The sequence below is a fragment of the Linepithema humile genome, chromosome 3, assembly GCF_040581485.1.
Source record: "Linepithema humile isolate Giens D197 chromosome 3, Lhum_UNIL_v1.0, whole genome shotgun sequence".
Classification (NCBI taxonomy): domain Eukaryota; kingdom Metazoa; phylum Arthropoda; class Insecta; order Hymenoptera; family Formicidae; genus Linepithema; species Linepithema humile.
Window position 1 is genome coordinate 338,858 of NC_090130.1, and position 12,615 is coordinate 351,472.

A 12,615-nucleotide genomic window follows, 5' to 3' on the forward strand; every position below is an offset into this window, starting at 1 on the left:
TCTCTACATATTCTTGTCATACATTTCAAATAAAAAGAATGAAGAAGATATAAATGTAGAATGAATATCTTGTCAGTGATATTATTTGATTGAATATTAGTTGAAGATATTCGTTGATATTAGTTGATTATCGTGTAAAGATAAGATATCCATAAAGATAAGATATCACTTCGGTATCATATTGAGTATCAACGTAGACGTCACACGCTTCGAAGCGTATTGAATATCATAGTAAGAAACAAATAATTACACATAGTTATGCAACCAAGATAATAATTATTATTAAGTGAGAATGACTTGCGCAAATACATTATTTCGCAACATTCATTGTGCGACTTTGTGATCGTGCCTATTGCTTTGTGAACAAGAAACCAACTTGTACAAATTGTTAGGGACAAAGTACCATTTGTTACGTAAAAATTCTTGAGATTGCGTGAAGATATTACTAAATGCTGATTACACTTTCTTATTTGTCATTCGCGTGCAGATAATTAATCAACTTTATGTATCGTGTCATTTTTTTTCTTTTTTAGAGTGATAGATACAACGAGTGACGATACGTGTAACGAGCGGTGAATTAAATTCAATTATCTCGGTAAGTCAAATTAAGTCGAGAAACATATTTTTGAGACAAAATATAGATATAATTTTACAGTAAAAAATGTCTTTTGTAAATTTTGCCTGTACTTTCTATTATTGTTGTTATTAAAGCATGGAATACATTAATTGCTGCCATTGAGACGAGAAAAGTTCACCTCACTTAAAAATATTATACAGATTGCATGTAATAAAAGTGATCTTTTTCTTTACAAAATTTATTTTTACTTATATTATGTTTATATATTATATTTATATAAAGTTATATTATATAAATTTATATAAAACATCTCTTAATAACTCTTAATAACTTAATAAATTTATATAAAACGTCTCTTAATAATGTATGTTTCGGATAAAATAATTTTTGCGAGGCAGTTTGTGTATTTAATATCTTTTTATATGCAATTCCAATTCCACATTAAATTAGCTTTATAGCATATCATAAAGTTGCTATGTTGACATTTTCGCAGAAACTGTTCTTTTTTTAAATTTTAATATTTTTTTTTTTAATTCAAAATTTTTAAGTATGATAATAATTACTTAAAATTACTAATAAACGAAAAAAAAAAACAAAATTTTAATATGAGCGTGTCATTTGAACAAAATAATGTTATAATCTGCAACAGTGTGTAACAAATATGTCATTGTTCATAAAATTTTAGATATCCATGTACACAATATATAGACAAATGTTGCACATATATTGACAAATATTACAGATATGCACGTTTCTATAAAACTCTATAAGGCTGCCTAAATAAATATTTGATGCGTTAAACATTAACATTTCGCATTAAACAGTCAGCACTAATTGCCCATTGACAAAACGAGTCTTTCAACGATAAAAACAAAAGGTATATTGACTCAGGCGACGGAGAGTAAAATCCGCCAAGATTTTTTCTGTTGAATATCACATATGAATTTCATATCCCAAGATAACGCATGTGATAGACGACCTTCGTGAATAATTCCACTATATTCTCGTCGTTCAGAAAAATTATGCAAGCTTAGTATGATGGTGTTATGGATGACGACGAATAATGCATGAATTAATTTCGGGAATTTTACATCCTCCAAATTTAACGGGTCACGGCAATTTTTGGAATTTTAAACGCAATATGCAATAGATATCGATTTATATTTTTTATCCCCTTAATAGACTATCTTCTCTCTTATATTAGCATTTACAAGTACACGTGCAGTTTTACAATCACATGTAGACGATAAAGGCACGAGCGCTATCTTTTAATCACACTATTATTTTCGTAATTAATTGACAATTGAAAAACAACGCGTTCATAATTTTATTGAAGGACAAGTCGGGACGCGAGTGACGCGGGAGTTCAGTGTTGCAGAATGAAATTTACCAAGCTTAGAATGAATCAGGAAGTCCGACCGTACAGTGACCAAGCAAATCGTTAGATGTCGTGCTCGTGATGATCGTGTGCAATACTAATCAAAGCTTATCATAGACCTGTAATTCATAGTTCCTTGCAAGAGTATAAAAGAATGAATCGCGTCAGTATAAAGTCTATCACTTCTGTTCTCCGTGTATCATTTCCCGCCTGACTTTACGAAGCGGTGTATAAAGTGAGCATTTCAGTGAAATAAAGAACCACAGTCAAAACGATCAACTTGCAGGTCAGTGTGTCAACAGTTATCAAATCTGCTTATGTAATATCAATGACTACTTAAGAAGAAATACAGTGATTTCAGCCAGTATAAGATTACCGTTTGACATTGCAATATACTGTTGAATTTCATTGAAATAAAGAACCACAGTCAAAACGATCAACTTGCAGGTCAGTGTGTCAACAGTTATCAAATCTGTTTGTGTAATATCAATGACTACTTAAGAGAAAATACAGTGATTTCAGCCAGTATAAGATTACCGTTTGACATTGCAATATACTATTGCAAATTGTTCAACTGTAGTAAATTCTGAGATTATTTCAATATATTCTGATAAATTACACTTTTCAAAAAAATATATTCAATTGCAATTGTATGTCTATGAAATACTTGGGTAACAAAAATCACAATAAATGTATTCTACAATCATCCAAAGTACTCTCTTGTCATAATTAAGAGAAAGAATGTTTTCACAAAAATGGTGCAACAGAGAATCCCATGCTCAGGTAATGCCTGCGTTAGCTGTGTGAATTGTGTTTGTGCAAAGAGAAGTTTAAGTTGCAAAAATTGCACACCGTACAGCTGCCTATTTTTACGAGACACTTGTGGATTTTACGGATGACTCTAAAAGTACACAAGATTCTTCACGTTTCATTAATTTCGTACTTAGAAATTTAATAATAAAGCAGTAGAGTATACACCAACAAAGTGTCTTAGCATAAGTGACCAATCTCTTTTACTTCTTAAACTAAAAGTCAGAAATGAAATTTAACAATTTGATCCGATGTCTATTGTAATTATAATAGTGAATCGTAAAAACTCTCCGTGTTAAGAAACTGAAAATGCTTATTTTCTTATTAATATGGGTGACGTTGTAATAAAAATCGTTGTAATAAAAATTTACTCTTAAACTCGTTCCAAACAAACTTTATGGATTTTAAATTTTGTGTTCCACGACTACTTTTTGACACACACCTCTACAACTCGTGTGATTAAAACTACTGACTAAAAACTGATATAAATATATTAATATAACAATGACTACATCTTAAACACTTCAATCTTACGTATATTATACCATAGCATAAGATATTCAAATAAATAATAATATCAAAAGGTAACCGTGGTACGAGCCAGAAAATTTAATAACTATAATAAAACAAGTAACGCATATAAAAAGTAATAATTAAATCATATAAATTTCAAACGAGGAATCTGTATATTGATTGACTTGATATGATAGAATTGTATTCTTTAATGCAAATTTTAGTGCATCAATTAATTACATATTACGCTTCATGTATGCAATTATTATGCTCGACTGAGTAGCAAATCGACTTTATCCGCATTGCAACTCGTTGTTTTTCTTTCATACCGAGTATTAATCCGAGTATTACCAAGTATTAAACTAGTCCCGACAGATTACATAATCTGCAAACAGTGTAATTTAAAAAAATGACATAGCACAATGTGATCCATTAAAACACGTGTCATTTTACATTTATAAGAGCATTCTAATGATGCCATCCATCTCTCTCTCTCTCTCTCTCTCATTTGATTCTTCTTATAAATATCAATCTTAAAAATCATTCAACTAAAGCTTGAATTAATATTCAGTTAAAATAAAATATATTTAAAATTAATTAAAAAATAAGGGTTTGTTATTGATTTGCATTCCTAACATTTTTAATTTATAACACATCTATGCTCTTAAAGTGATTCTGAATGAAAGTTTATTATAAATTCTTTATACGCCATTAAGATGATAAATAAGTTCCCTATACAAGTTCAAGTATCAAGCGTCTTAATGGCAGCCGGGGATTTGAACCTGAGAAAACTGCGGAAAACATTTCTGAGAAATGTTATAGTGGCTGAGAAAACTCATCAGAGTGAAATATAGCTGACGTCGTTCGACCGCAAGTACGTACGCGATCGCGGCGCGCCAGACGCGTCGTAAATTTCTCGCAAATACCGCAACTCGATCACGTTCGACGGCATCTCGACGCGGTACGTACGTATGCCGTTGGCCAAAAAGGAAAAGGGAAAAGCGGAGTCCCATTACGCTCTTAATTGAAACAGCGATTTCAAACGCAAGGGGAATGCTCGTCGTGAATATCGACGGACGCGAAGAAAGAAATGACGGTAAAACGAGCGAAAAACGGCGCGCAAGGGGTGGCGAAGAAAAGGGTGGAAAGACCAAGATGGGGGCAGGGGAGTTGGCTAGAAAGAAAGGAAACGTGATAAATCTCGCCGCGAACAATAAGTTATCGTAAAGAATCGTTTTCGCGTTTCGTGACACGGCGAGAAGAACAATGATTTGTCGGGGAAATTCTCCAATTCCAATTCCAATTTCAGAAATGGCCCTAGAGACACCGACATGGCTGAATCTATGCTTCGTGGAGAAGATCTTGCGAAAGTCGGAAGGCGACAACTCGATCCAGGTGATCGATATATTCTCGAAGCCGGCCACGAACAAAGGTGACAATTATACCAGCGATATGATCAGAGTTAATGTCGAGTTCTCACGTGAACAAGGCGACTGTAAGACCACGGAGAAGAAATCAATCATCGTCAAAATCGCCCCCATAGACGAAGGCGCGCGCAAAGAAATTGTAAGTTCATTTAATTTATATCAAATTTACGCACCCTATAAAAACAGATCAAAAACTGTAATGCAAATCTTGAATAATTCGTTTACAGATCTTGAAAGCGCGCCTTTTCGAAATAGAGATGTTAATGATGACAGATACTTTGGATAGAATGAACAAGTTGTTAGCACCTAAATATCGCTTGAGCGGAAAGGGCCTATACGTGCAAAAGGAAAATCCAATGTTTATAGTAATCGAAGATCTCACGCCTCTCGGTTTTCGCATGGCCGATCGTTTGGCCGGTCTTGATCTTGATCACTGCTTATTGGCGATTCGTGGATTAGCTAAATTTCACGCATCCTCGGTAGCCGTATGCGAGCAGGTAAATCACAATGCCTTCGTAATCATAACAGTTCGCAATAATTAAAAATTCTCTTCCATATCAAATTCATGTCAATGGCATTTCCGCATTAATACGTCAACGTACAGAAAATCACTTGAATTGCATTGCATGACAGTCGCATTGTTTTAAAGTTGTCATAAAAATTCTTGTACTATCTAATGAATACATATAATGCAAAATAATCTAAAATTTTATGAAATAGATTATTATAAATATTGCCGAAAAGTAATTAGATAAATAATAATAATAACAGCTTTAGAATCACGTGCTAAACATACATGTTTGATTTACGCAATTTGCCTTTTATTTCATTCAGAATAAGAGCATTCGGCAATTTCTGTTAAAAAAAATAGACAATATTTTTCACATCAATTTTATCCGCGATAAATTTAGATGCAATTGATTGAACAAATATAAAATAGATTTATATTGTTATAACTCAATATAGCTTGTACAGTAAACTATATAATTTAACTATTTTTACAACTATAACTATTTTTACAAGTAGTTTTATGTTTTTAAATAGCATATATAAGCAATAAAATATCTATCACAAAAAACGCAAATTTTATTTCATTTCAGTAAATATCGTAAATGTATTAAAAATTCATGAGTATGTCATTAACAATACCTAGTCGCGTACAATTCACAAAATTTATAAAAGTATGAACAGAATTTTTATGACAACTTTAAAACAATGATACATGTCACGATAAGGAAAAATTATTGCGCCCATTAACGATCGCTGAAACGGAATTCATTCAAGATAAATATCGTGCGTCGTGATCCTAAATTCTGATAAATTCAGATACCTACATATATACTATTATACATATAATAATGCGTGCGGCATAATGGTTACCATAAACTACTGCGATTTTGAATGGGCAAATGGGAGTTCGAAACTACACGGCAAATGATCCAACAAGAATGTTTAGCGGAGAATAATCAAAGTCCAATATCCTTTATTATCCTTTATTGCGGCACGTATTTCGATGTTTAGTCAAGAGAAGAGTTTAAAAGAAAAATTGAATCTGTCTTTCCAACTCGAAAATTACAATTCACGCTAAAAAGTAAAATTATAACAAAAAAAAATAAACTTTTTATCATTAAAACTTTCTCTAAAAGATACAGCTTTTCAATTTCAATCAATTTCTTTAAAATAATGACGGTTTTAACCAATCTCGAGTTAACGTTTTCTCAATTGGAATAAGCAATCAAAAATGAAATTTATAGCAAATTAAAGATGTACATGTATTATAAAACTTTTTAAAACTTTGCAAATTGCAACAAATAATAGTTCTCCTGTTAATTCACTACAAATAAATATCGATTCTAAACTTGTCAAAGAATCGCGTGTCATTAAAATTAGCTTCATAAATTCTATTTGTCATATCCTCTTTGAATAACATTTCAAATCGCATCACAAATATAATTATTTTACGTTTGTTAACATATGGAGCCTTTCCATTATATGTGTTTTATAATTATTTTACTTTCTGATTTAATGGATAAAGATTAGTTAGAAACAAAAATGTTTTAATATTTAGGACCCGAGCCAAAAGCAGACGTACAGAAGAGGAATGTTTAGTCATGAACATCCAACAGAAATGAGAGCATTCTTTTATATGGCTATTAAAACTTTAGCAGACGAAATAACAAAGTGGCCAGAAGTAAGCAGGTAAGATAGTGTTTGTCATTCCAATGTATAAGGTATACATATAAGGTAACATTTTATATAATATATTAAAGTAATAAACAGGAAAAATAATATGACAATAATAAGTACATGTACAAACTGCGTTATTTAAAATATTTAAAAAATGTTAATCTTATGTTTGTATGATTTTTATTGCTAGATACGCGGAAAAAATTAGTAAATTCACCGAGCACATATATCGAGTAGGAGCAGAAATAAGCAAGCCTTCCGAAGATGAATTTAATGTAATCAATCACGGTGACTGCTGGGTAAATAATATGTTGTTCAAATATGACAATGGTGGCAAACCTATTGATCATATATTTGTAAGTATCACCATAAGTTATAAAAATTTTCATACTCCTAAATATGGAAATCCACTGAGATTTACCTATTACAATATTCCTTACACACCCGATATAGAATTAAAATTACATAAATTCATAAAATGTATATCTACATGTAACAGAAAATTCATATTGTTGAAACAATATTTCCTAATGTTTAATTAGATTCAATTCGAAAAAAAAACATGATTTAAGATTGCATTTTCGCATAATTTAGAAAAATATAAATCGCACATAAGCTCAATTCTAGTTTCTTTTTCAAATTATTTCAAATTTTGTTGAATTTTAATTATAATTTCTGAAATTGAACGCTGCAATAATACAAGTTTAAATTAAATAGATAAAATAAAATAAATAAATAATTGACTAGGCGTTATATATTTTAATTCCATTATCTATTATTACCTAGCTGAAACAAAGAGTCGATGACAATATGTGATATTTCGGAATGCAATACGTTATGAATAATGCAATAAATTCAGGTTGATCGAATTCGGGTACACACATCCGCCACCTATCCGCCTGTGTCACTCGCACAAACTCTCATTCGTCCGCGACTTCCTAAACACGAATCCCGCTTCTTTTCCCGTGCACGGATTTCATTTCCAATTCAATTGCCAAACGCTCAAGAGATCGATCGATCGAAAGAGTTCGTTTGATATTGCAGGTGGACTTCCAGCTATGCGTTTACGCATCGCCGGCGCTCGATATCCACTATTTCCTCAGCACGAGTCCCTCCCCGGATGTCATTGAAAATAGCAAAAGTGTTTTATTGAACGAGTATCATAACACCCTGGTATCAACCATGCAGCAATTGAACTGCAAAACACAACCGCCTACTATGGAGGAATTGAAGGCTACCTTGAAACGAAAAGCCAGTTTTGGAATGATAGCGGCCTTCACGGTATTACCAATAGTACTGTGCAATAAGGATGACGTGAAAGATCTTGATGAGATGATGGGCGGTGATTCTTTTAATAATGAAGCCTATAGTAATGAAGCTTATCGAAAAGTGATGACAAAAAGAATACCTCTATATGATGAATGGGGTTTACTGGATGTCTAATATATTCGATCCGTCTAATATTTCTCATGCCGGAGACGTAGAAAACTACGAATGAAATATAAAAAGACATTGCACTTTCCTCGAATTATTAAAATCAATAACAAAAGTTATAAAATGTGGATATTTATATTAATATATAATTTACAATATTATCAAAAATTACGAACAAATTAATAATTCAGTTCAGATGTATAAAAAAAATTTAATGTATCTGACTGTATTATTGTACGTACGGAGTTAAAGCAAATGAAATATTATGAGAAAGACTAATATTTAATTCTCTTACAACATATTATATTATTCTATTATATTATATATAAGTCGCCGATGACTTGGTCGCCGAGAGACTAGAAACAAAAGCTAGTCGCGGCGACCAGCGGCGACTACGTACGTAAGCGCTTATAAATTCCAATATGCTCAATGACCAAGTCATTGGCATTGACGACCAAATTGCCAGTAACTAGTTAACATTGCACAAGAAGCCTACAAGGAGATAAATATAACAATAATAGATAGTATAATAATAGGCAGAATCATAATATAAGAGTTATATAGCAGGTTATTAACATAATAATAAAGATAAAAATTTAATATTAAAGTATAAGCATAGATTAAATATTGTTGTTACTTTAATAAAATTATATATTTTATCGCAACAGAAAAATTATTCATTACTAAATAAAAAATATGCAAGAAAAATAATCTTTAATTACACTATAATAATTGCATATTTCGTATTTATAAAATAAAGATATATTATAATTCGTGTTATATATTGAGAAAAAATTCTAATATTGCAACAGAATATACAGAGAATATACAGTTATATACAGAGACTTAATTATCCCTTTTAATACCTTCGGTTAACTTTTACTCTCCGCTTCGCTATACGAAATTACAAGATAATTTCTTTTACGATGCAGACTGAAAGATTATATAATGTTTGACTTCGTTGACTTTGATAAATTTGGGTTACTTCGCTTATAGGTCACATTAAAAAACATGATTTTCTATGTCTTAGTATTCTCATTATTTTACTGTAATTTCTGATATGTTCATAATTTCATTGCAAACATTTTTAATTTCTTGTTATAAATTTTTTCATTATTATGTTTATATTTTTTTTAACTAACTTCTCAATCCTCTACAAAATTTTATTTCTAAATCAGACATTCAACATTTTAATCCTTATTGGAAATTTATTGGATTTATAAATTAATTTACTTTATCCATTTTTTATTATATATTATATATATATATATATATATATATATATATATATATACACACACACACACATACATGACATATTTTACGCCAATTAATATACATATATTAATCAATCAATTTTATTAAAATTTCACAAAAATTTATTTTTAATATAAAAACGAGTTATTGTAATTAAATGTATAAAAAACTCAGATATATTTTTAAAATAATATACATATACTTGTTACGTCTTACACATTTTTTATGGATCTGTATAATATATTAAATATAACTACTGTAATATATATTTAATATATCTACACACACGCGCGCGCGCACGCACCTAAATACATTAGATATATAAAAAACATAAGACACACATAACAAGTACATATTATTCATATAATTAGAAATAGCGTTTTAATAATCTTAAGAACACTAAATAAATTATTTAGTATTATTGAGATTTTGTTATTATCTTACAATTAGATAAATCTTGAAGATAAGCAAAAAGATTTAAACTCAAATTGAACTTTCGTAACATCTTATGCGTAGTAATTCCGGCGTTTGGAATAAATCTATGCGGCACAGTTTTGCGTGCATAATGGCCATTTCACGGAAACAAATAACACGACACGTGAAAAACAAAAGAATAAAACGGAACGGAATTGCTATTGGTCACGTATCCTATGATGCACATTTATATTATAGATCAATTGCCTCAATTTAGATAAAATACTTATCAAAAAAGAGCTGTCAAAAAAATTATTAAAAATAATCCAAAAAGCTATTCTTGTAAAGTTATTGTTAAGATAAAAATAATAAAATATAGAAACATTAATGATGTCGCTTATTAATATTTGATGTAAATTACTCAATACCGTTAATCCGGTTTGTAAATATTTTAATGAGGTTTTGCGAATAATTCTCGTCGATTTCAGATAAAGCTAAATGATTATCATCCATATTGCCCCAAGTGATTCCGATTCATGGCATGCATTAAGCGCGCTATCGAATAATTAACCTTTGTTGTGGTTATATAATAATCTCAGCTACTTATGGTATTCCATATAAACAACAGGTAAAATAAACAACAGAAAATCATTATTTTGCGTGAATAATTGCGTATTTCGCAAAGATAGCATTATACAGTATGATATGTATAATTGGTGTCTTAATCTATAGATTTTCTTGAGAAATATTTTATGATTTGTTCAAAAAACTTATTACTTAAAAAATCAATTTTTTGGTTAACAAGAAATTTGAAAATTTTGTAACCATAGTGGTTTAAATAAAAACTATATACAAAATAATCATATACAAAATCTATTCACTAATATAATTAATTTGATAAAGAACATAATTTTTATAAAACTTTCTTTTTAAACATAATCATTTTACTCACAAAAATGGATCAATATATTTCAATCAGTACAATATAATGATTTGCAAAATATTATAAAAACATACAAATAATCATGTAACATAAAATTGACTCATCGACCGATTTTCCGCCCTTGTAATCCGCTAAGTGCGCGGTTGCAGTTTGCTCCAATGTTATAATCCATTGCCTCCAAACACGCTCTTATATGGCACTAATTATCATTTACGATACGACCGATACCCGAGATTCACAAATGCAAAATACGCGACGAACCTATCTGAACCATTAAACGGGATATAATTCTATCAACTATCTAAATTCAACATAGCGACAATGTCCGATGAAACAGTATCGCAAGCCAACAATATCGAACGGGATTATCATCGAAAGAACCACTCATCATCATTTGCCTCTATCATCACTTCGGCTGACACTCTCAGCGTGCGATTACACATGCGACGCACTCGAAACAAATAAATAACACGATAACCGACAACATTCGCTCGTAAATTTGGTTATACTTTCGAGATACATACGTTGAAAAAATTTGAAAAACAAAGCAATTTTAACTCGCGGCTCAAAGATTCGGCAAATTGAAGGTTAGGTTAGGTTAGGTTAGGATTATACTCTAGAATCTAGAATTACAATCGCAATGATTTAATTTTTCCGACGATCGCTTGTCATTTGATTTACACATCAATATGTTTAAAAAGTATTTTGAAAGTTCCGAGATAACTTTGCACTGATTCTTAAACGAGCAATAGCAGAACGACACGACGCGATTGTTTACACGAATATCGAAAGATTGATAATTACGATTGTACGCACTAGTCAATATACTATGACGACACACACTATTGCACACATCGTTTGATCGACACTTCTGACATGTTTTTGTGCATGGAATTCAAATGAAGATAAATGTTCGCGAAACACAGGACGATGTTTGCTAACATCCTGTCACAGTGATGATAGAAATAAGACGCGGAGCACACGCATCAATCGAGAACCGCGTCTCCTGCGCAGTGCGTCGACCTACGGCTGCGAAATAGGTCCGTGGCGTCATACTCATACGATAGTCACGTGATCGCGTTTAAATATCTTAACATTTTCGGAATACATTTGAAAAGTTTGAATGACATGGCAACTTTGCATCAAAACTTGGCCCGAAACTTGGCGAACGATATCCGCCACGATGTGATAGATGCAAAACATCAGTTTTGCAAATCGAGTTAAAAAGGTTAGATTATTCCTTTATTTACGTTTTATAAAGTCTAAAGATGAGACAAGAGAAGTCCGATATATTTTCGCATCGATATTCGGAATTGTTCAAAAAGTAATATCCAACACGACACGATGGCCGCAATTGTTTATATACTAATCAACACTCTACGACGATTGCCCATTGCTCGACCGACATTCTCGACGTACGTTTACGCGTAAAATTCACTTCAAATGAAGAAAAACGCGCGCAAAACACACGATGCTCGCTCCTGTCCGAGCGTTCATCCTGCAAACTACATGGCTGCAGAATAAATATACGATGACCACGATGATCACATTGATATTTGCGACGAGCAAGAATTCCAAACTTATGTCATGTGTACGTTGGTTATACGCTCATAAAGTTTTTACTCAAAAACGTCGCAAGATAAACAAAACGAAACGTACAGGGTGTTGCATATAC

At 31.2% G+C, this 12,615-nt stretch overlaps 2 protein-coding genes across 13 annotated transcripts in view; one reads left to right on the plus strand and one right to left on the minus strand.

The window, feature by feature from the left end:
* Positions 1-12,615, minus strand: part of LOC105675915 (immunoglobulin superfamily DCC subclass member 4-like) — a 339,899-nt gene that overhangs the window by 191,432 nt on the left and 135,852 nt on the right. The gene's annotated exons all lie outside the window — the stretch shown is intronic.
* On the plus strand, positions 1,976-9,161 carry LOC105675913 (uncharacterized). 4 transcript variants are annotated; one of them, XM_012373411.2, is made up of 7 exons: positions 1,976-2,241; positions 2,308-2,402; positions 4,588-4,844; positions 4,933-5,202; positions 6,774-6,904; positions 7,083-7,248; positions 7,937-9,161. In XM_012373411.2, exons 3-7 carry the CDS (start codon positions 4,590-4,592, stop codon positions 8,333-8,335), a joined length of 1,221 nt encoding a protein of 406 aa, XP_012228834.1. In that variant the 5' UTR covers positions 1,976-2,241; positions 2,308-2,402; positions 4,588-4,589; the 3' UTR covers positions 8,336-9,161. The 4 variants fall into 4 exon arrangements, with proteins under 4 accessions (XP_012228834.1, XP_012228832.1, XP_012228833.1 ...); XM_012373409.2 differs by having other exon boundaries at positions 1,976-2,402; XM_012373410.2 differs by lacking the exon at positions 2,308-2,402.